This window comes from Anarhichas minor, unplaced genomic scaffold (assembly GCF_050575085.1).
Source record: "Anarhichas minor isolate MPS153535 unplaced genomic scaffold, ASM5057508v1 ptg000035l, whole genome shotgun sequence".
Taxonomy (NCBI): Eukaryota; Metazoa; Chordata; class Actinopteri; order Perciformes; family Anarhichadidae; genus Anarhichas; species Anarhichas minor.
Window position 1 is genome coordinate 312,368 of NW_027466481.1, and position 25,283 is coordinate 337,650.

Sequence of the window (25,283 nt, forward strand, 5' to 3'; positions counted from 1 at the left end):
ACAAGAGCAGTTTTGTATTCTGTAATCTCGGTATTATATTATTCTGACAATATCCTGACAAGCCAAGTGAAGGGAGCTCTACAATAAGAGAACCATTAACAAAACGTTCCCCCTCCTCCTTGGGTTTTAGTTTCAGCTGGCTTTTGGTGAACGTGTTGATAGAAACTCCGTCGCCCCAGCAGACCCGAGGGTCGTGTGATGGTGACTCGGCAGTAGTCTGTGTCTGTTCAGCACCCCCGAGGTTACACAGGAAGCGTTCAAAGATTCCCTCCCTCCCGCCCTCCCACTGCCTGCTACCCTTCCTCCTCTTTTCCGGGTACGTCTGCTGTCGTTTTCTTGCTGTAATAAAATAGTTTTGCTCAAATATTGTTACACTAATAGGTTAAACACATTTTAATGAACAGGAACAATGACGTAATAACAAATGTCAACAAGGTTAGTCTGCAGTTTATTGGCACTTATCCGGGGTAATGTAACACCACCCCTCCATTGTAATTACATGGCTCATTGATATATTGATAATTACGCTGCCAGTGCAGTCTGATCACTTCCTAGACACAAGACAACAATAAATATTGAGCACTTGGCCCATATTGACACCATGATGTTGTCAATGCCAAGATAAGATTAAAGGTCTGTGTGTCAGCCATTAGTACCATCTGCAGTTCGATAGTGTTTTACTTACTACAAGTGCTTCCGAGTTTCTTAGATAAACACTTATGTGACACATCAACCGTTAAATAGTGCTGTCTAACAGGAAGGGAAAGTAATGGGGTGGTGTTGCATAAGAAACGAGCGGTGTCATTTTTCATTTTGTGCTTTCAGTGTGAACAGGTGTATGACAGGACATGAAAAATTAGGAACCAAGTTGGGAAGCTTATGACAAATGCAGCACTATAGGAGGCAGGCTTTGACACGACGCTATTCTCGCAGTAAGTCAGCGTTTGTGGTCGTGTTGTTGCGTGCTGCAGGCTCCCCGGGATGAACTCTCTCTCTCTCTGTCTCTCTCTCTCTCTCTCTCTCTCTCCCTCCCCCCCCCCCATGCTGAGCCGCGGCTGCTGTTCTCTTTAAAGAGACTATGGGAAGCTACTGGAATGATTTCAGTGTTGGCTACGGCTGCAGTCGATCCCCAGAGACTCACTCTGCGGGGAAATATCATCTCTGCTTGGTCTCATGAGCACATACATGTTGGAGATGTGTTACCGTGGCAGGCCCACTGTAAACAATTTCCTATCTTAGCTTCAGGAGACCAGGGTGTGCAGCTGGGTATTCACTGGCCAAAATATGTCCTTAACATTGATAGCTTAGCCAAAGCTGTGATTTCCAGGAAGTTGGCAACAGTGTGTGAATTTAAATGAAAATGTAATGCAATATTAATACAACATTTAATCATTATTAGTACAACAATGTTTGAAAACATATTCCTTAAAGTAAAATATAGAAAGAATGTGTAAAACACCATTCATCAAATGCATCCAAAAGCTAATCTTCTCCCCTCAATATTCAATGTTTCATATCTAGCTTCATATTGGTGTACATGTCAACGAGCATCATTGAACACAACAGCTGTGCACACGGCTCGCAAGCAGGTGCCAAAGTTTTTGGATGTTCTGGATCCTCTGTGCGCCATGCATCACTCACAAGTCTGCCACACAGATAAAACAGTCTGCTTAAACTGCAGCATCAGTGATTTATTTGTTGAATATAAAAAAAAGTTTGTTACTGCTGTTGTTGATGAACACATCTGGGCTGGTGTTTTTCAGTGTAAGAGGCTGGAGGGTGATCGGAGTTTCACTCTGCCACTTCTTCCTCATGAGAATTGGGTCTGTATTTGATTTGTCACTAGATTGTGTCGCTGTGACCGACCAGGTTGTCTTTGCATTCTTTGTCAAAATCAACATTTGTCTGTTTTTCGCAGACAAATGTTTGTATCAAAGCTACATTTTAAACAATATATAGCATGTCAAGTGCTTACTGAAACCCATATGCTGCTGATGTTTTCCCCTATTGCGTTTGTTTTGCCCAGTGCTTGCAGCCTTTTCTTTGGCGCAGCATGTCCCCGCCAGTGAGACAAACAAGGGCAGCACCACAGTGACATAAGTGTCATGGAAACTAGCAGGGTGGCCTGCTGATAGATTTACAATAGCTCTTTTTTTGCTCTGTTTTCTTTTCTCTTCTCAACTTGATGCGTACTAAGATAATGGAGACAGGAAATTAAAAGTAGCGCTAAAAGTGTGTGTGTGTGTTTGTGTGTGTGTTTGTGTGTTTGTGTGTGTGTGTGTGTGTGTGTGTGTGTGTGTGTTTGTGTTTGTGTGCGTGTGTGTGTGTGTGTGTGTGTATGTGTGTGTGTGAGCAGGAGGATGACGACAAAGGATGGACGAGCAAAGGGAAGGAAGATACATTTAAAGGTGTTGAGATGTAGACATTATGTTCTGACTCTCTAGTAATAGATGTGTGGTTTTAAGTCAGAGTTCACAGATTGTAATCACGAGTGTCCTCAGTGGGAGCTTCAATCTGACCTTAACAGTAGTAGTACCTTCTATGTGCATGTCCTATACAGCGCCGCACTGCAGCCCTGCTTGGTAATCACAGATGTCTGTGTCACAGCATGGATCCATCTTATGAACGCTCTGCCGTGTGCCACAACGTAAATGCCACACTGTGAATTGAGCCGAGCTGAGGAGAGAGCCATGAAATGACTGCTGTTCAGTCATTATAGGTCAACGAGCTCCAAGACTCAGATGTCAGCACCTTAAAGCTGTTGTGTCCTTCTTTTTTTCTTCCTGGCATTAGTGCTGAGATAAGCAGGATGATGAGTCCTGCAAATGTCAACGTGATGTGAATGCCAACGGTCCTTCAGTATGAATTGGCTCTGATCTAGATTGTGCTAACAATGGACGTCTCTCCCTCACGTGCACCAGTGTGATCAATTGTGCTGACGCAACTCCTTTTTCTTTGCTTTTCCACAGGATTTGGTATCCGAGTGCACGCTGGCCACAGACCAACAGCAGCAGTGCAGTGGAGCAGGGAGCTGTCCGCGGTGCTGAATTCATCAGCTAACAGAAAATCCCCCAGTGCACACTCATGTGCTTGGGCCGCTCCTGATAGCTCCCATTCCTAGCAGTAACTGACCACCACCTCCACATCCAAGATGGACGACGACGCGCGCTACAGAGACGGGCGCTCAGACTTTGTCCGCGGCGCCAAGGACATCGCCAAAGTGGCCAAAAAACAGGTCGGCAAGAAGATGGGGCGCGGCGCGGACAAAGTGGTCGACGAGTACACCAAGCGCTCCTACAAACGCTTTGAGGAGGAAGATGATGATGAAGACTACGCCGGCGTGCCAGGCAACGACGGCGGGTATTATCGCAATGACAGCCGGGCCAATGACGACGAAGGTCACAGCGACTCCACTGAAGGACACGACGAGGACGACGAGATCTATGAAGGGGAGTACCAGGGGATCCCGAGGGCTGACTCGGGCAAGGCCGGCGGCATGGATGGGGTGACGGACGCCCAGGCGCCGCAGTTCAGGGATCTGTCGGCCTACGAGGCCGAGAGGAGGAAAGACCAGGAGGAGCTGGCCCAGCAGTACGAGACCATCCTGCAGGAGTGCGGCCACGGGAAGTTCCAGTGGACGCTCTACTTTGTCCTGGGGCTGGCGTTGATGGCGGATGGCGTGGAGATCTTTGTGGTCGGCTTCGTGCTGCCCAGCGCAGAGAAGGACATGTGTCTATCTGAGCCCAACAAGGGCATGCTGGGTAAGATTTCCACATATTTTGCTTCTTATTTGAATGAAAAACTTTAAGATGGTAGGCATAGCAGTACCAACATAGTCTCGTGTTTCTGTCCACTCAGCAACTGTTTCCAACTCATCTGCTGTCTTCTGTGCCCTTTCTCTGTTTGTTTTCGACTCAGTGCCTCCTTTGGGAGTTTATGCCACCACTTCACATTTCATCTCTGCCTTATTTTAGCAGTTACCTTTGCAGTTTATCCCCCAGTAATTGCTTTTCTACAGCCATAGTTGGCAGAGGAACTACAGCTATTTAAGATTCAACTGCCCGTGCAGACTCTGAACAGCCGTAGAATTCTAATCGAACCCTTCAGCCTCTCCGTTCTCTGCTTCAGTGTGTATTATGTGTATCTCAGGTTGTGAAGGTGATTGTGGGCATTTTTTATTAAAATTGTTTTAAATGCCAATGTACTCTATTTGTCTTCCTCCTGTTTGCCTCCTCATAGTTTGTGCGGCATGTCTTTCACTTTGCCCACTTCACAGCATACAGAAACACAGACCTCGTCGTGGTCGTTTTCCTATCCTCAGGGCCAATGTCCAATCAGAGTCCACACCCTGCCTCGCCATCTGTCATTGGCTGCCCAGCAAGGACACCATGAACAAGGGCCAGAGGTCTCTCAGAGATTACAAATTCAAACGCATTGTTCAGATAACATAAATAACTTATAAAATATGTATTTAACAAGCGTGTCAGGAGATACAAAGAGAAACATCTTCCCCATAGAGACACCCAGAGAGAGATTTAGTTTTATTTCAGTGGATGAAATATAGATTGACATCAGTGAAATATTCTTGTCCAGATTTGTTGGACATTAATGCGACATTTTCACAGCATGCAAAGCTCACACCCATTCTTTGGTGCGTTGTTGAAAGAAGAAAGGATTCGGGGAAAATTCAGTAAATGTCCTGACATGCTAAACATAGCAGCAGGCTAATACAAACTAACAACATCATCTGCAAATACATTCACTTTGATCGTCTCATTCAGAGGCTGCTGAATCCACATCATCCAACTTTAAAAAAGCATTGCAGTCGACGTGGTCTCAAATGTGCATTTACGTTATTTAGTTTTGATGAGATCTGATGACATCATTTCCAGTGCTCTCACGGGGTTTTGACTGTACAGCTGTGCTGCTGACACGTGACTGAACATTGTCCCCCTGTGTATTGAGCGTCCGTGCTGTTGGATAATGGAACATCATGAAAGCGCATTTGTGCTAACGGTGGCCCTCATGCAACCCTAACTATCGTCATCCTCTGACAGATCGATTCAGTCTGATTGCTTTCTTTTTTCAAAAGGTCACAAGTTTGGATTTTCTTTTGCTGATCAAGTACAGTGTGCTTGTTTTCAGCTCAAGTACAAGCTGGTCAGTGAGCTGCTGCACTGTATCAGTGGAGAGAGTTACAATGGCTATACTCCTATAATTGTAATACGTACTGTGCAGTGTTCTATCTGTTTTAAGTGAAGTAGAGTTTTACGTAAACACACAAACATTTGGCAGGCATCCATGCCTTTAATTGGTTACTGGGATGTGTGATTTTTCCCGGTGGTCCATGCACGGCACAAGGTATGGATTGCAGTGCCGACATGTTCGGTGACCAGCCTGTGTGTGTGTGTCTGCTCGTACATCCATAACAATTTTGACTGTGTGTGCATGTGGGCCATCTTTGTAATGTGAGTGAGTGTGTTTGTCCATTACAATGGTGACAAAATAAAGCAGTAAAAGACCATTCAGGAAGGAATAAATGAAGCAAAGAAAGCAAAAAAATTGTTTTTTTATAAAACAGTTTTTATAAAAAGTAGTAAAATATTTCCCTCTGTAATGTAGCAGAGTAACAGAATTACCTATTCCTATAAGATGGAAACATTTATACTCGGTTACTTCCAGCTTCTCTCCCTCCCTCCCTTCTATCTCTCTCCCTCCCCTCTCTCTGCTGGTTTCGTGTCATGCCAGTAGGGAGCCAGTAGGGAGACACGACCGGCCCCCTGATTCCCTCCCCTCTCCCTGTTACGCAACACGCCTGACTCATTCTACAGAGCCTCCTTTGCTCATGCCTCTCTGCATCCCATGATTCCTAGTGTCCTCTTCCCCAACCCCCCATCCTCACCCTCTTCTTCTTCCGCACGAGGTCCATATAGAGCTTCCCTTTGCCGTCATAGTGCCAGTCACTTTAACCAGACGCACTGTGGTGGAATCATGTATTGTATGTGTGCGTCTGTACTGTATTGTGTGTGCGGTGTGGGACAGATAGCGGCTGCACGTGTGTGAGGGTTAATAGCCTGCAGAATATTAACTCCCTCACAGCAGAGAGAAGGATTCAGAGGCAAGTTCGACAAATAAAAACCTTCATCCACATAAAGTAATTTCCTCTCATGGCCTTTTTGACTTTCTTAGATGTGCTGTAAGTATGTATCACAGATCTCATATTCATTGCATGTTTCCACCATCGCAGAAAGGAAGGAAATAAAAAGCAGAACAAGCAGAGAGAGGCTTTGAAATGACAGCAGTGATGCCTGCGTGGTGCAGCAGTTTTTTTCCACAATGAGCTGGAGGAGACACTTTCCCAGGCAGCAGAGAAGCGCAGAGTGGTTGTCATTGATTTGTCCTTGTTGTGAAGCTGCAGAGGTTGCATCTGCAGCGTTGTTGTTTTGCCATAATGGAAAAAAGAAAGTGTGGTTTGTTCCATGCAGCAGCTCTGGAAGGAGGTTTCTAGAAAAGCGCTGGAAAAAGTACTTTAATGTCGAGATTATTTCACACTGTTGAGCCTTCGGTGTGCTCTGCCTGTTGTGACTATTTTGTTGACAAAGGAAAAAATATCTGTATACAGTCCTCCTGTTTGATATTCTGCTGGAGATTGCAGCTGTAATATTTGCTCTGCATTGCGCCTGCATGCACTATTAGCTTGTTTCTTTGACAAAGCTATTGCACAGAAATATTTGTGTATCATAATGTCTCCTTGGCATTTTAATGAACATAGAATAAAGAGCTGAGATCAATGAAGGATGACAGATGTGATGAAGAGAAGATGGGAGAGGAGGACTACTTGTGTCAGTTTGATTTATTAGCAGCTGGCAGACGCTAGCAGAGGAAAATGTAAACGTTTGGTCAAATTTGATTTTGATGGAAATGATTGTCAGAAATTAATTAATCTTTGATATTAGCATTCAGCTAACATCTGAAAAGAAATATGCAAGCCATCAGTTGACAGCTGGATTCATTTTTTTCCCTCTCTGTTGGAAGAGAGGGAAAAACAACTGACGACTCACAGATACACTTATCCAGAGTAACCGACAATAATAAAGCCTGTTAATAGAATACAAACCTAGATCTACACTGCATGTAGAACAAGAGCTTTGTTCTCTAAAATGAGGACAAACAGTAAAGTGAGTGTTGCACTACCGTTGAAGGTGAATTGAGGGTGTCATTTCTGACCATGTGCTAAATAGAGCTCTATGTACGTATGCAGGTGATTTGAAGGTGTGTTGTAAAACCTGCATTCACATCACATCGTAGTGCAGCCCTCACTGTCACAGGGCGAGGCAGCCGCTGCTTTCAGCGGTTAGCAGTGAGGAGTGTGATGGCTGACTGGCCAAGTCAACTGATGAGGGCGTGTGTTCTCCTCTGGTGCTGACCAGCCTCGGCCTCCCGGCTCATTCAAAAAGCCCTGTGCGCTCTGGCAGAAAGGGAAAACTGGCTATTAATAGTGCCCCCCTGCCCTCTCCCTCCCTCGCTCATGAACACAGACACACAACCCTGCACTGGCACACACTTTCTCTTTCCATGTTCATGCACACACACACACACACACACACACACACACACACACACACACACACACACACACACACACACACACTGCCCAGCAGCCTTTGGGAGCTCTGTCACAGGGCAGACTGGCCAACGTCCTCCTCCTCCTTTCTTTTTTTTCACACTCTCTCTCTCTCTCCATCCTCCCCTCCCCCCGCTTCCTCCCCAGAGTGATGAGGTGCTCAGCTGACTGAAGACTCCTGCTTCTCCTCTCTCTCGTCCTTTCACTCCCCAACCTGCTCAACTCTCTCTCTCTCTCTCTCTTTCTCTTTCGAATACCACAACATATGAATTATTAAAGAATGGACTAGACTGAGATATTTGTGTGTGAGATGCACATCGCCAACCCCTTCAATGTGAAGCAAATACTGCAACGAATGCCTCGGGGGCTTAACAAACATCTACCAACAGGAAACATAATTAACTGAACAAAATGCACAATCTAAGGAGTCAAATAAATACAACATGAATCAGTGGTTGACAGCATCACTGCTGCTGGATGTTTTTAAAGTGCAAAAATCCTCATTGTCGGCAGAATAAACATGTCACCCTCAAACCTCATTATGGGCTTTGAATGTCCTTGCCGCTTTTCACAACACTGATAACAAATGCAAATGCCAGATGTACACTGTACACTCAAAATACAGCAGCTTAGTACTCTGGAGTACAAAAGGTTGTACTGTTGCTCAGATGTTAGTGACGGTTGCTTACTTAAACATCCAGCAGTTAGGGGACAACATCGGTGTTAATTTGGAGTCAAAAGTAAGTTCAATAATCACTCTCCTTTTAGCGCTCAAAGGCAAATATCTGCCTCTTTACCTGCTTAATGCTCCACCATGTTCACTGGCTAGTTACTAACTTTTCTGTCTGCTGTTTGGTGCTGAGCAGTACAGTTTTAATGGCTGTAGAGAGTGAACTAAAACAATGGGCTGAAAGCCGATGAAGCCCACAGAGTTAAAGGGAAACTGCAGAGTTGGGTGATAATTCTTTGTGGGTTCATCACCTACTGCCACGTACAAGTTAGTTTCTAAGACTACAGAAACTGCTTTGTACCTTTTTTGTGGTGATCATTCGGTACAAGTCTCAAGAGAGCCCATTATGTTCCTGTGTAGGACATCTGTGTAAGATGTAAAAACTGTAAAGTCACAAACTGCTTTGCCTTTGTATATTGATAACCGCACGCTTTTGCTTCATCATCTCCTGATGAATAAAGAACAGTCTCTGGACAATTTCTGTTGTCTTACAAGACGGTACTTTAATACTTTATTAGAACTGGTGTCGGGACTCCACACATCAGAGGCTGCAGAGGGTCTGCTAGATAACTCCTCCTCATCGCACCCATGAGAACAAGGTCATAAAGAGGGGTGTGTATGGCTCTTCTCTGGCTATCTTCTCCAAACACCAGAATCCAGTCATAAACAATTACCAACAAGCATACACCCGAAGCTGTATGCTGTTCTCTGCTACAACTCCCAATCAATTATTTTGCCCCTCATAAATTAAATGAGATAAATTGGGACATGTTTTATCCTTGAGCCAGATGCAGCTGCTAACAAGCCACGCAGATGGAGAGACCTGAGCCGGCTGTTTGTGACGACAGAGGGAGATGGGGGGGGGGGGGGGGGAGATAGTGATCCTGTTGCAGTGAGTGAAAAGGGTGACCGGTCATCCCAGCAGATTCCCAGACCTCAGACTTTAGAAGATGCACTTTAAGGCCCATCCTGGTCACCATGGCTGTTTTTCTGTCTGCCTGATCGTCACCAAATGCTGCTGCATTGCGACGACGGCTATTGAGCCCAGTCGTCATCACCGTCAGCCTGCCAGGGTGAAACGCGTGCAGACACAGACAAAGTAGTAGTACACACTTACAGTACATGGGAGTATTGACACAGACTCGCAGGAGTAAACACACGCAGATGTGGGACTACACACCTGCTTTGCACACAAAGAATCCCCTGAAATCAATCAAACAAGGGAATGAAAGTCACCTTCTTCCCCGATTCAGCACGCAGTGTTGACACAGAAACAGACAGACAGACAGAGGAGAGCCAGAGGGAACGAGAGAATGAGTCACAAACACACACTGCTGTCAATGCATTCAAAGGTCTTTTCATCCAAAGTAAAAGGGAAAGCCCTCTTCATATTGTACCACGGCAAGAACATCCATCCTCAGTGCTAAACTCTGCTTTTCCCGCCTCAATATTTTAATTATGTGTTCGATTTCATCATCCCAGCAGTTAGCTTGTTAGACTGCGTGATGGATGATCTTAGCTGAGCCAACTGATCAGCTTAAAGCCCATGTAGGCGTCCTCTTTTGTTTTCTCTCTTAAATAAACGACCCCATGATGGCTTATCCGTCGGGTTCATTCACACCATTTAGTGGTAAAGAAGCATCTTGTGCCCTCATTGTCGCGGCTTGTCTCCTTGAATGTTGGTGCTTTTAAGCAAAAGGCAAGCTGGTCGTTACAAACAGGCTGTGACAATGCAGAATGAAACATATTGCTGTGCACTGTCTTAACAGTCAAAACAACACAAGTGGCCACTTAAAAGTGCAGTGTAGGAAAGTGATGATAGTTTAGTGCAATTCTTAACGTTAAAACTACCATAAAGTCAAATGACGATCACTTTAACCACCACACAACTTATTTTATTTTATTTAAAAGTGACTTGTACAGTTTAAAACATAAATGTCACCTCTTGATACACTGCAATAGCTTCAAATCCGTAGTCCCTTGGCAGGTCAAAACACTAACGGCACACGGCTGTTAAGGTAAGGGAAAGATCTTGGTCAAGAAAACCTAGAGGGCTTCGTCACTTCAGTGTAAACATATATCTTTTTGGGGCATTTAATTAAACAACTCAATGTCTCGCAGATATAGATGTAGATGGCGAGAATAAAATTAAAAAATGTAAAAAAGAACATTGGTATCTGACGTTAAAGACTTTGTAACTGAAGATAATCCATGGTTTTGCAGAATCGACCAAGATTGGTGCTCTTGTCTTGCGATAGCGTCACATTTGTCAACACTTGTAGGACTTCTCATCCATGTTCAAAGTTCAGTTCAACAGTTAATGATTTTAGGCTTTTTAAAACAACAGTTGAGAAAACAATCTCGAATCAATTGCAGTTGAAAGCCCTGGAACAAGTGTACATTGAGTTGAGATTGTTTGCCCGCAGTGATGAGGTGCTGTTGTCTTATTGGCCCAGGACAATGATCGTCAAACTGATTTTAAATCCACAGAATCGACTTGTGGCCTTGACTTTGGTACAGTATGATGAGCAGTGAAACTGTGGACTGTGTTGATTATCCAATCAGAATGAAGTATTTGACAAAGCTGCGGGAGATGCATGCTGGACACACTGGGTTTAATTTGCCCATTTAATAAAAGAAACATATAACATTTAATCCAAGCTTTTTTTACATCCAGAAAACTGAGAGTGACATTTAAATGCAGATGTCAAGACGAGACACCGGCCGCACCACCCGTAACTGTGTCACTGCAGGCTCAGGGAGCGTGGAGACTGTTGACAGGATGTCAATAAGGCAGCGATTGCTAGGGAGCAACTTGTGTGTGATTGAGCATCATGTCTCAGTCAGCTAGAGAGACAGGCAGAGAGAAAGAGGCTGGCTTGGATAAGCACATGGGATGTGAGTCATGTTAGCATCTCAAATCACAAGACTGGGTTGACAACGTTACCGTTTGTTTCTGCTATCTGGCGGTGACTTCCTGACGCGAGAGAGAACGACTTTCTACTTGATATTCAGTCTGTATGTGTCAAATGAGATGATACTGGAGGAAAAAAAGATGTTTTGGTGCAAAAAAACAGAAGTAGTTAGGAGGCATCTCTGATTACTGCTCTTCTGTTACTTTTAATTGATATGTTAAAGGAATAGGTTGACATTTTGGGATATATGCTTCTTCATTGTTTTGCCTAGAGTTAGATGAGGAGATCGATTGACCCAATGCCTCTTGCGTGATTACGAATGCCACTGCTTTTCTTGCCAAGACCTGTGTAGCACTCAAACGCCATGATTGGCCAGGCGTCCATGCTTTATGAGGTACCGCTAACCTGATTTGTTACGGTCCAATGTCCTGACCACTTTATCTCATATTTGTTCAATCTGTACACAAACAACAAGGCCAAACAACAAGTTGTTGGAGCTACATGTTGGTGAGCGCAGGGTGCACTCTTTTTTAGATTCATGCTTACTTGAGCTTACAGCCTCTGGACTCTCGCTCCATACTTAACTGACAATTATTTTTAGTTTTGAAAAGTGCTATACAAAAAGTGTCATTATTATGATTATTATGATCTTGACACCCACCACCTATGCTGTGGTAGTATATAGTTGAGATGATTATGGTGTACTTCTCTCTGATTTGTGCTTAATGAAAAATACTTCAGCAGTCCAATGGAGCCAAATGAGCTAATTTACTCGACATTGGAAATCTAATGAGAGTGGAAGTGAGGACTGGAAGTAATATCAATGAGTTTACTGATGAATAATAACTCATTATCATGCCCTTTGTCTCTTTACTTCCTCGTTATCTCTTCCCATCACGCTGCCCTGCCATTGCTCTCTCCTCTTTCTTATCCACCAACTCTTCCCTCTCTCTTCCGCTGCTTTGTTTCCCTCCTCCTCCCTCCAGGTCTGATCGTGTACCTGGGGATGATGGTCGGGGCCTTCGTGTGGGGCGGCCTGGCCGATCGGATTGGCCGACGGCAGACCCTCCTCATCTCCCTCTCCATCAACAGCGTGTTTGCCTTCTTCTCGTCCTTCGTCCAGGGCTACGTCTCCTTCCTCTTCTGCCGCCTGGCCTCTGGTGTGGGGTAAGAAGGCCGATGAGTCACACAGTCACAGCAGCCAGAGCTGGGAGTGAGACGGTCACGACCGCTGTGGTACATCAGTCGACTTGACGGGCAGAGCAGTGCCACATTTCAAGGAACAGATACAAACACTGAGCTCATATTGCTGTTGAAGGAAAACCTCCCTCAGATACTTGGAGGTCTGAGGTTTTTCTGCATTTTAGGAGCTATTTTTGCAATTAAGTGTTGGAATGTGCTTTTCGTTGTTCCCATTTCCTTTAAACTGTTTTACTTAAGGAAGTAATTTGCTTCACTGAAGTCAACAGCCTCCACACAATGAGCCGGATAGAAGTTGGCTGTAAAGGAATATAAACGAAGCTACTGGAACACTCCTTATCTGAAATTAATAATTTGTGGCTTCCTTGCATCGGGTCTCTTCGGGCTATTTCTGCTGCTGTTGTTGAAAGATGGTGGCTTTAACCAAATGGGAGCGACATTGAGGCGCTTGCTTTGTTTTGCAGGGTCTGACTTTAAAGCATGACCGTCACCAGGTTTAAGATGTTTTAGATTCAGTAAATATTAGCATATTTTTTTGTTTTAGCTCCCTAATAAATATTTCTTTACGGCATCATGTTGTTTCGGTTTTGTCTGTTATTTATAGAAGAACTGAAAACACATCACCAAAAAAGGGAACCTAGAATACACTGCACTTTTCACATGTACTATTTAGTTTACTGTGTGTGGTGTTGATTGAGGGATGGCAATATCAGCTGGTCCACCAATTTGGATCAGACTGAAATGTCTAAACTAATATTGGATGTATTTCCATGACATTTTGTACAGACATTTTTCCCCCTAAGAGAATGAATCTTAGTGCCTTTGTTGATCCTCTTGACTTCTGCTCCTCTCTGGCACCATGAAGTTTATAGTTTTGTATATTTTGAATAATATGGAATTTCTTTATGTCGACCACAAACTTTGCGCCAAATTGACCTGTCAATTGTAGTTTGCTGTAGTTTGTGTTGATGTATGTAACCATACTAATGCACTACATTTGCCTGTATGGTACACATGGTAAACATCGTCTGTCTAGTATCAGCTTGTTAGCAATGTCGGTGTGAACATGTTAGCTTGCTGACGTTAGCTTTGAGCTTAAAGCACTGCTGTGTGCCAGCTAGCGTGGCTGTAGACTCTTGTTGATATGACCACTAGGGGGCATCGAAGTCAGACATTCAAATTCATCAGACAATGGCTTTAAGAACAACAACAGTGGAATCAGACGATTAAAAACCAAGTTTTTCTTTTTTAGATTTTCCAACTGCGTGCAATTGGGCTTCTTCTTTTAATAATATTTGATTGAAATAGTTTAGCTGAAGAAAAAAAAAGCTATGACTTCTCTTCCCACCCTGCCTTCCAGTTAAAAAGAATCTGCAGACCGTGAAACTGTAAGTGTCTGTTATTCTGGTGAAATGTGCACAGTGACCTATTCATTATGGATATTCCTGCCATTTGCAGTGTGGTGAACTTTGGACTTTTTCCAAATGAAGTCACGGTACTAACAACCTCTGCCCCTGTTTGACTGCAGAGCTCTGAGTCGCATTTGTTCCCATCGGATTGTATAATGTTGTGATGGAACATGTACAGAGGCCATAAATATGGTGCTATTGATTGCAGTCAGCTAGGCCATCATCGGTGTGTGTGTTTTTTTTAATACTTTTAATCTTCATCCTCAAAGCTGCTCTATTGTCTCTCACATCTCCTGCAGTTTTTTCGTAGAACCCTCTATTTCAATTAATTGTTTTTCTCTCCACTATCCACTCCCTCCCTTTGTTGTATTGTTTTTCTTTCAACTCTTTTCTTTCTTCACAACATTACCTCATTTATTTTATTTTCCTATTTGCCACCTTTTTAAATGACCATTGTCATCTTACTTTTGTCCTCCCTCTGTTGTTGCTTCTCTCTCTTATCCCTCCCACCATTTTGCTTCTCCTCCATGTGGATCCCTTCTCATGCTCTTCCTTTAATTGTCTTTCCCTTTTTTAATTCCCACCTCCCTCTTTACTCCACAGCATCGGCGGCTCCATCCCCATTGTGTTTTCCTATTACTCTGAGTTCCTGGCCCAGGAGAAGCGAGGAGAGCATCTGAGCTGGCTCTGCATGTTCTGGATGATCGGTGGTATCTACGCCTCCGCCATGGCCTGGGCCATCATCCCACACTACGGTATGAAAAACAAACAGATCACTCGGTCAGGAAATTATTTTCCAAGGCAATATGTGCGCTGAACGCCTGTTAGTTAATGTGTCACTTAGCGAAACAGTCATTTTAACTCTTTTCTGCAGAGATGAGATGCCATGTTTGTTTCCATTTGACAGTGGTGGGAAGTAAATACAGGAAATGGAAAATGGATGTAATAACTTTATTTTTGTGTCAAGCCCAGGATTTTGACATTCCTCAATCTTTTTCAACCATACTGATATTTCTCTAGTAGTAAAATAGTGTTTGAAAGAAGAGCAACGTAGCCAACCAAATGGAGCACTTATGGCAAATCACTGCAATGCTACAGCCAGAGCAGTACAGTATCAATGGAGGAAGCTTCTCGTGCACACAATTCAAGTCTTGCAGCTGCTTGTAGACCTCCCCTCCCCCGCTCACTCTCTCTCTCTCTCTCTCTCTCTCTCTCTCTCTCTCTCTCTCGCCATTCAGGCTGGAGTTTCCAGATGGGCTCGGCCTACCAATTCCACAGCTGGCGCGTCTTTGTGATGGTGTGTGCCTTACCCTCTGTGGCGGCCATCTCTGCCCTCACCACCATGCCCGAGAGCCCTCGCTTCTACCTGGAGGTCAGCCCGTCAGTGCTCCCCACGTTCAGTGGAAATATATATATATCATTTAAATAAATGTTGACATACTGAATGCATAAACGGCCTTAAACAGAAAGCATTCTTGCACTTGCAAAGTGAAAGATGCCGTGCTGGAGACAAAGTGCTGCTTACACACTTTTCCGGAATAATTTGAATAAGTAAATAAATATGTGCATATATACATACTGAAGCAGGCTGAACAGCGCGGTGCTGTAAGATACTTTAAGTGTTGTTGAAGTGTTGTATTCCTTATATATATATATATATATATATATATATATACACACACATACACACATACACACACGTCTTTCGCCATACTAAGCAGAACAAACTAAGTTTTTACAAACCACAGCAAACTGTAAAAAGATATTCAAATATTGAGTGTGACTTTAGGTTTGGGAGCTTTCACCCTCCCTGTGGTTTTAGTACTTCAGTACAACATGAGCACTGAATGTAAATTAGCTTTTGTTTCTCTCCTCCAGAATGGGAAACATGACGAGGCGTGGATGATTCTGAAGCAGGTCCACGACACCAACATGAGGGCCAAGGGTTACCCAGAGAGGGTCTTCTCTGTAAGTCACACTCAAGAATTATATGCTTTCCACTTTTGTCTGTATGCAGGAGAAAATGTCTTCACACAGTGTGTGTGTCTGTCTGTCTGCAGGCTAATGCAGTGCAGCAGGTTTTAAGCTCTGTGCTGCATAAATTTGCATATTAATTACGTTAAAACAGATTTTCTACTGTAATCTCTTAAGGCTTCAAGCCACACAGTACATATTAATACATAATGGAATATGGTGACAAAAATACTTTATAACCTCTTCCTACTCCATTATTATTACCATAACCAGTCATGTTTGATATATATCAGTGTTGATGGTGAGGCAGGCAGATCAGGTGCCTCTTATATTACGTGGAGCCTTTTCATTGTCTCAAAGGTTGTGTAATGGTACGGAAAGAACATTAATTCTACGGAGCATGAAATAGTGTTGTGTGTCTATGGCATGCAGGGTATAAAGAAAAGCATGTGTTGAGTTTGTGCCATCTAGAAGAACACATTTAACAATCGCTAAACGCATTAATGAAATCCAAATATTGAATGATTGTGCTGTTGCTTCCAGGTGACCACCATCAAAACAGTGAAGCCGATGGATGACCTGGTGAACTTGGGAGACGGTGCCGCCTGGCATCAGAAATGGAGGATCAAGCTCACTACACTTTTCCATCAGGTGACAGTTTATTTTTTATTTTACTGCTTTTTATTTAGGAATATTTGGTAATCTTCGAAGACATTTTTATGCCTCCGTGCCCGCAGCAGCCGTGGCCATAGCCTTCCACAAAGCTTGAATGCTTTCATTGGAAATAATTCAGCAGCTTATTTCTTCTTTCTGATGTAAAAATAACCAGGAATCCAGAATATGTCCCATCTTAAAGGAATAAATACTTCTGATGAATTAGATGAGAAGATCGATACCATTCTTGTATCTTAAATAAATATTAATATGGTAACTAAGCCAGGAAGCAATAAGCCTGTCTTAGCCTAAAATCTAGAATCATTGGGGACACAGCTAGTCTGGCTGTACCAAAAAATACCTCTACCCGTAAAGCTCCCCTGTGAACAGGTATCCTGATTGTTTTATCTGTAAACAAGCAGGATGGTACAAATGAAAAGTTGTGGTTTTACGGGGAGTATTTCTTGGTGACCAGCGACCCGTTGAAGTGACTTCCTGCAGTCTTGATATCACCATGAGACCAAGACAAGAGTGGAGACCAAAAACAATACCTTTTTATTTTTATGTTTCTGTACATATTAAAAAATATGATACAACATTGTCTCGCGTTAGTGTGCTTTGGAGAGAGCCGGGCTGTTTCCCCCTGCTTTCAATGTTTATGCCAAACTAGGCTAACTGTCTCCTGGCTCTAGCTTTAGGAGAGTGGTGTCAATCTTCTCATCTAAGTCTTCGCAAGAGAGTGAATGAGCATATTCCCCAAAATGTTGAACTATTCCTTTAAAACAGGGTGTGTCATCACGGTGCACCATCAAGAACCGGTATTATGATGAAGGGAATCAGCGTTATTATTTTAAGCAGTGTTAAATAAAATGTAATTTATAAGCGCATTCAAAAAAACAAAAATATATATCAGTCAGAATTTGTTTACTCGAAGCGTGGAAAGGGATTCTGGGACATGGTGTTTACTTCCTGCAGCCGATGGAAAGAAACTAGTTTTCAGAGACGTCCCGTGTATATGTATTTTTTATCTGATTGTACAATATGTTTATTATCTGTCTTTCCCCCTTGTCTCCATGTGTGTGTGTCTGTGTTCCTTCAGGTGTGGCATAATTTCCAGGCTGTTTTCTCCCCCGAGTACCGCCGCACCACCTACATGATGATGGCCGTGTGGTTCTCTATGTCCTTCAGGTAAGATGAGGTTAAAGAACGGTGCTCTTCTGCAGGTATTTCTGGGACTTATTGAGACATTTACCAGCTAGTGGCTAGAGTCGTACTCGGCAGTATTGTGTTGTTGTCTGTTGGCCAAACAGCTTGCTGTCATACAGCTATGGGCGATCTGAATGCAGAGGAAGCGCGCATTTGTCCAACATTATCTCAAGCCTAAATGACATGACCAGGTGTCAATACAGCTGATACACAAGAGTGTCTGTCTTGGTAGGTCAGAATAACATAAGTAAACAGAAGAGAAGCAAAAGCACAAAAGATTCAAATAGAAGCTTTTGAAACTTGCAGTGGGGGAAGAAGTTTTTAGATCCTGTACTTGAGTAAAAGCAGGAATCTCACAATGTAAAAATACTCCATTATATTTAAAATTTAACATTATGTAAAAGTATAGAAGTATTATCGTCAAAATATATTAAAGGAATAAATTATTGTCATACAGAAAAATGCTCCCCGTGAGTGATATTTTATACCCCCTGTTTGCAGTCTGTGTGCTAAGCTAAGCTAACCGGCTGCTGTGTGTAGCTTCATATTTAATGGACTTGTATGGGAGCAGTGTTGATCTGCTCATCTAACTCTGCCAGGGAGCAAATAAGTATATATCCCAAATTGTTGACCTATTCCTTTAAATACAGTACATGAGTAAATGTACTTAGTTCAGTACCCTAGAAAACAATTTCAGTTTTCTGAAGGGAAAACACAACATTATTGGATTTCCCTGACTTTTTTATATTTACAATCATCTTGGAAATCCCAGGATGTCAACATATATAAGACTAGCAGTAAGCCATAGTGCACAGGCACAGTGTCACACATACAGTATATCTATGTCCCTGCAATATTCATGAACACAGCAACACTGCTCATGTGCCTCTTCGATCTTTTCTCAGCAGGCGTGTTAACAGTAGGTTTGTCTCCTTTGTGACAGCAGCACTCTCACTTTCTCCGTCTCTCTCCTCGTCCAGCTACTACGGTCTGACGGTGTGGTTCCCCGACATGATCAAGTACCTGCAGAAGCAGGAGTACGCCTCGCGCACCAAGTTTTTTGCCAAGGAGAAAGTCGAACACGTCACCTTTAACTTCACCCTGGAAAACCAGGTCCACCGGCAGGGAGAGTACTTCAACGACAAGTGAGTCAGCCGCATCCTCTCGTGAGCGTTGGCCTGTCGAATGAGGGCAGACTCAGTTTGAATTACATGATGGTCAGTTGCCTTTTATTCCAAGGTTGATTTTTATATTTGATAAATCCAATACCTGGTGGATGAATTTATTCACAAAGTGTAAATACTTTGTGGTGGATAAAAACAAACCAATATGAATGCGGCTTCAGCAAAATGTCTTGTTTTAAGTATTGTTTTGATTGGATGAAGGTTCTGCGGACTTGTTCATGTTTAACAAGCCGGACTATGATGTTTCCTCGGACCTTGCCTTTTCGACCTGAACTCTGCATTAGATTTCAGTTGTTCAAATTCAAACGGAACCCCTCAATCTCTTTGCATCTTCCTTTCGTCTCCCTCAACGCCACGCTCCATCTATTCATTGTCTCCATTTATTGATCCCACAATCCCTGCGTGTGTTCGCTCGCAGGTTTATGAACCTGAAACTGAGATCCATGGTGTTTGAGGACTCGCTGTTTGAGGAGTGTTACTTTGAAGACATCACCTCCAGCAACACCTTCTTCAAGAACTGCACCTTCATCGCCACCCTCTTCTACAACACAGGTAGGATACGCACGCACGCACACACTCACACACACACACACACACACACACACACACACTAATATGGCGTAACTATTGCCATACATCAGTGAACACCAACAAAGAAATTATAATCAACATTGACTATGTTTACATGTACAAAATATTCTGCCCTTATTCCGAAAAAGACAATATTCCTACTAAGCTATATTCTAATATTCTACTAATATTCCAGTTGAAATACAGCTGTTCATTCTCTAATTAACGTAACCAGTGGTGGACTTCCTCCACAGCCTCCCTCTCTCAGTCCTTCAACCAACTTCTCGAAAAGGTTGGCGTTGCAATACTTGTGCATATCCAAAAACCTGTTGATGTCCAAGTCTTTCATAAGGTTTTAAAAAGTTGTTGGCTTTTCTTTTGGGCATGCATCGCTGCAAACTGATAGCTAGTTGGTTTGTGTACGACAAACACAGTTGACCGTAAGCAGGCAAGAGGTTGTGTGTCGCAAACGTCACATAAAACCCATTGAGACGCATATTCAAAATGCGCTGTATACATGTCCAAAGAATGCTCCTGAAACCCGGATACTATCGGCATATCCCACATGTCTTAGTCGGAAAATGCTCCATTCGCAATAAGGCCTCATTCGGAATATCCAAACAGAAAATGCTGTTTACATGACCCATATCAAATTCAGAATATTGTCATATTCGGAATAATAGTGGAAATAAGTGTGCATGTAAACATAGTCATTGTTACAACACAGCCCGTAGGGCAGGTTGCAACCAACATTTTAATTTTTATTGCAAAAATTTGACGCCAATTTCTGAATGAATGCATGACATCAACTTTCTATTTTAACTTAATTGTCGTCAAGGGAAATCTTGTCTTTCCGCCAGGTAAAACACACACAGATTTGAACACAAAACATAATGTAACACATAAAAAAGCAAAACATCAGGATTGTCTTCAATCCACAAGATGTGCTGTGTGGATGTGGTGCTGTGCAGAGAAAGAAACCAAGTGTAAGCAAGCGAGCAGAGGAAGACAGAAGACTGGCCCTCCTGTCTCGGCCCCTCAGGCTCCTGCAGGGAGAGCTCATGTATTTGGGAATCCTGTCATCACAGTTTTTTCAGGAAAAGATTTTACCTTTTTTTTCCCACAACTTCAAACATCAGTTTGATACAAAATTAGTGAATACATTCCATTTTGAAAATCTAAATGTGGTGTGAGCTGTGCATTGAACCGGCATTAGACCACTGCTAATAAACTATCGTACACCGTGAGTGTGATTTTGTCTTTCTCTTCTCTCTGTGTCATTATCCTCTCTGTGCTATTTATAGTATTTTGAAAGATGTCCTTATAAGCAGAGCTATTGGCACAGTTTCACTCTTTGGTGTTTGCTGTCTACAAATGCAATCTTATCAAGTGTCGTCCAGTATCATGATTCTATTAAAACCTGTCAAATCTATTAGCAATAGAATAGCTCTGGACGTCTTTTTGTATCTTTATAATATTCTGTTTTAGTAGACTCAGTATTTTCCTACTTTCCTTCTCCTGATGTGTAAAAGAAAAGCAAAATTAGCTCCAACTGTTTGTCAAAATGGCTCAATTACTCTCCTCTTCCTCTCTCTGCGCTGGATGACTGGCACTACACCAAATGCAGCATCGCAGGGCCGCAAAACGTCTCCTAGCAACCCAGGCTCAAACCTCCATTATTTCAGCTTTAAAATTGCGGAGCCTGTCTCTCTTCTCCGACTACACCATTGATTTTTCTCCACCGAAATGACAACGCAAGGTGTCAGATGTAGAAAGTGGATGAGAGTTGTGCCTTTGTACATTTTAGAAAATGGGCCACTGTCCCCTGTAGATTCAGCAGCTGCATCCACACACACGCAGACGCTGGCATACAATCGCTATTCCAGCCAGACCTTCCGCTGGGCTTTGTTAGGTGTTTACGGTCTTAACACGTGTCAAGCAATCACTCACTGCTGCTATCAGTGCCGGCCAGGAGTTGCTCATTAGAATGGGAATTAGAAACGTGTTTGCTTATTAATGCTTAATCTGTTCTTTGGGGCTCGGTGTTCAGAACTTAAGGCTGTTTGATAGTTGCCATAGTGCACCTTTATTGTCACAGTGCTACATGATGGGAACAAAATGCAAAATGCAGTTGGACTGTACAGGTGACATAATGTCTATATGTAATTAGCTGCAGGCTTAAAGGGCTATTCTTCACAATGTATTAACTTATAGTGTTACTTCTGCCAGATGTCAGTAACTTAGAAGATGGCATTCACATTGATCTCGACTGCAATATTTGTAGATGCGTCCTATTAGTCCAAATAATTACTTATCTGCCAACTGAAAGATACAATTTTATTTACTATAGACCTTTTCAAACTTGATGACATAAAAAAAATCGAAACGGGTACTATATGATTTCTGATTTTGAGTTATTAAGTTGAAGAAAATGTTGCAGAGGCAGTTTAAAACAGCAGCGCAGCTTCTTGGCTTATCAGGCATGCAATAAAAATAATAAAGTAAAATAATAAAATCAATAAAAAACAATGTTTGCGTTTTTTTTTCTTCAAATTGTTCAAAAATCCTGACTATTGATAAAAGTGTGATAGTTCATATGATCGCAATCGGAGCAAATGCTGGGGCATTTTTCCATATCGTGGGGCTCACTAAATGATCTAACTTTACTTCCTGCAGATGTTGGGATGGATTAAAGCTACAAATGTTATGATGGGCATCCTTTTCCCCATCCTGTCAACAAGTTCACTAATCAACCCCTTCATTTCTGCTCGCTTTCTGTCTCCCGTCTCGCCATCCTCTACACACCCCCACCCCTCCCCCCCGCTGTTCTCCCCAGATCTCTTCAAGTACAGGTTGGTCAACTGCAAGCTCATCAACAGCACCTTCCTGCACAACAAAGAAGGCTGCCTGCTCAGTGACGTCAGTGACGAGAACAACGCCTACATGGTCTACTTCGTCAGTTTCCTGGGCACCTTGGCCGTGTTGCCCGGCAACATTGTCTCCGCGTTGCTCATGGACAAGATTGGACGGCTGAGGATGCTAGGTAATGTGCGCAGGGCCACACTACCAGGCACCATGTGTATTGAAAGAAAAGTAGAATGAGAGTTGAAGGAATACTTCACCCACTAAATGACCATATGTGTATCAATTACCCACCCTGTGTTACCTTGAATTTTTTAAGAAAACCTTTTCTCGCATTCCTCCATGTTGAACAAAGAATCATAAAACGTAGAAAAGTCTTGATGCACTGAAGTAAAAGGCGACCGTACTAAAGTTTTGGCAATAAATAGTGAGCATGTGACTGGATAAATGAGACTTGGATTATACTGCACGAGTTGTGTGAGAGTTTGTAAACTGATGCTTTGATATAGATATGCTGTTGTTAAATGTGGCCCCCAATAACTTTAATTCATCAGGACTTTTCTCCGATTTTTGATTCTTGATTAACCGTGGAGGCATGCGAGAAAATCTAAGTTTTCTTCAAGAATTTGCGGTAACACGGGGGTGAGTTCTTGATATACAAATGGTCGTTTTGTATTCCTTTAAGTTTATGCATCAGTTGATGACTGTTGAAAGATAGTCGGAAACACCATCCTCTAATTTTCGAACCGTCAAGGGACGTTTCTCATTTACTGCAATAGGCTAATGCTCATTTTCAGTTGCTATATGCAGGATTTCCTTCCTTTCTTCATACGTCACTCTTTCCCTCCACATTTCTCTTTCTCCCTTTGTCCACCTCCAGCGGGCTCCAGTGTGATCTCTTGCATCAGCTGTTTCTTCCTCTCCTTTGGCAACAGCGAGTCAGCCATGATTGCTCTGCTCTGCCTGTTCGGGGGAATCAGCATCGCTTCCTGGAACGCCCTGGATGTGCTTACCGTCGAGCTCTACCCCTCTGACAAGAGGTAAGCATGTTAGGCATGCCCTGAAACCGCCTTGACACCGTGAAGACACGGTCAGTGGTTCTGAATGACGTGTCAGATGATGTCATAGGAGTTGCCCGACAGTGACTGGTTGGCTTACAGGGATGGATGACATTGTGGGGTGAAATCATTGGTGGTGCATGTGATCTAAAGCACCCAGTTATCTTGTTGCCACCTAATGGCTTAAGTAGGATGCGCCCCTAATGCGGTGCAACCTCAATGCAACCGCATATAAGATATGAGTATTTGTGGAACATAATTCAAGCATTTTAGCAAACCAAGAACATGATTCCTTTGTGTTGCCCCTCTTGAACTTTTCAGTTCTCATTTTAGAAGATGTAGCTCCATCTTCTGGATATATAGAGTGCTTGCAGCCGTTACTATGAATTAGCCGTAAACGCAGACTCACCTTAACTGTTAATATCAGAAAGAAAATGTCTGTATTTGGGATACAAAGTGAAAGATGAATTTTCTATTGCTCTATAAGTCCACTTTGGTTGTTTTTTTATTCCTTCTTGATACATTATCAAACAACAGACAATAACCTGACTAACCTGACTCTTTACTCTTCACCTGCCCCTTCTCTTTTCTCAGAACCACGGCGTTTGGCTTCCTCAACGCCCTCTGTAAATTAGCGGCTGTTTTAGGCATAAGCATCTTTACCTCCTTCGTTGGTATCACCAAGGCTGTGCCCATCATGTTTGCCTCGGGGGCGCTGGCGGCGGGCAGCTTTCTTGCCCTCAAACTACCAGAGACGCGGGGTCAGGTGCTGAAATAGTGTGACGTCAACAACTTTCCGGAGGGGGGGGCAGGCAGAGGAGTTTTCACCACACTGTGAACGAACAGCTAAAGAGCCCTCCAAATCCTTCCCTCTAACCCCCTCTCTCATAACGATAGAGAAAACGCAGAAGAGCGACGCAGATCTGCTGTAAATATTTGGAATTGGTGATTATTAGATAGGCCTGATTAAAGGTTGAGCTGAGACAAAAGTAAAAGAGTAAAAAGTGATATTAACATGTTCAGTGAGAGCATGACATTTCAGCCCCCTGGAATATAATAGTAAATTTAGATGCGGTCCCCTAATATAAGTACATAAACCTGGGGTTGGAGGTCAGGGGATGGGGGTTCTTGATAATGAGCCATGCAAATAGACTCATAGAAATGACCACTAGCCATTGTTGCAGAGTTCTCTGTAGTCACCTCCATTCTTCTGAGCAAATTCAACTCACCATCAAGTCTTGAGTACTTTGCCATTGTTGGACATAGAGTCAAAAATCAAAAATGCGACATTTTATGCCTTGATTTGAAGCATTTTTAATTTTGCAGGGTAAAACCAAGAGACAACTCTCTTGGCAAAGACCTGTCCTCATTCTTTATCTCCTGAGGTCTTGTGTTGGTGTTCAGACTAACTGCCATTTTATAGATTATAGAACATTCCAGGTTTGCTTTTGCTATTGTTAAGAGTGCGACGAGGAGATCAATCGAGCCCCATCTCCCTTTAAAGCGTTGTTTCCGATCACCTCCAAACAGCAGTGCGATCATTCAAACCAGTTAATGGAGACGTTCCCCATGCCAAGTGGAAATTGTGTGCTGTCATGATCACCATTTCCTCGCAAAGATTAAGCAGTTTGTTACATTTAAAAGCACAACCATTTGCCGGTGTGAATGCCCCTAACATTTTCTTGACCTGATGAAAATGTTAAGATTCTCATACTCAATCACCATTTTTCAATCATACTGTATATCCCTTTGTAAGAAATGCCTTTTTAGTACCTCTCCTCCCAGGCTTACAGTATGTTTGTCTCTAACGATATATGTTTTGGAGGGTGTTATGCATGTTACAAAGTATGTATGTATGTAAATTTGTGAAAACTGAGTACAACATGGAAACAGCGTA

General features: G+C 42.9%; 1 protein-coding gene across 1 annotated transcript; it reads left to right on the forward strand.

Annotated features, from left to right (window-relative positions):
* The first annotated feature begins 3,151 nt into the window (after positions 1-3,151).
* On the forward strand, positions 3,152-24,164 carry sv2a (synaptic vesicle glycoprotein 2A). The gene is made up of 12 exons (XM_076106791.1): positions 3,152-3,761; positions 12,256-12,436; positions 14,482-14,633; positions 15,117-15,250; positions 15,757-15,846; positions 16,396-16,503; positions 17,606-17,694; positions 18,693-18,857; positions 19,315-19,448; positions 22,303-22,509; positions 23,209-23,368; positions 23,981-24,164. The coding sequence occupies exons 1-12, from the start codon at positions 3,152-3,154 to the stop codon at positions 24,162-24,164; spliced, it is 2,214 nt and encodes a 737-aa protein (XP_075962906.1).
* Positions 24,165-25,283: the final 1,119 nt, after the last annotated feature.

Excerpts from the sequence above, each read along its gene's own strand:
- sv2a (XM_076106791.1), top strand. The coding sequence starts at position 3,152 with ATGGACGACGACGCGCGCTACAGAGACGGGCGCTCAGACTTTGTCCGC. Across the intron at positions 12,437-14,481 it reads CGCCTGGCCTCTGGTGTGGG|CATCGGCGGCTCCATCCCCA; the intron begins GTAAGAAGGCCG and ends TTTACTCCACAG. Across the intron at positions 23,369-23,980 it reads CTCTACCCCTCTGACAAGAG|AACCACGGCGTTTGGCTTCC; the intron begins GTAAGCATGTTA and ends CTCTTTTCTCAG.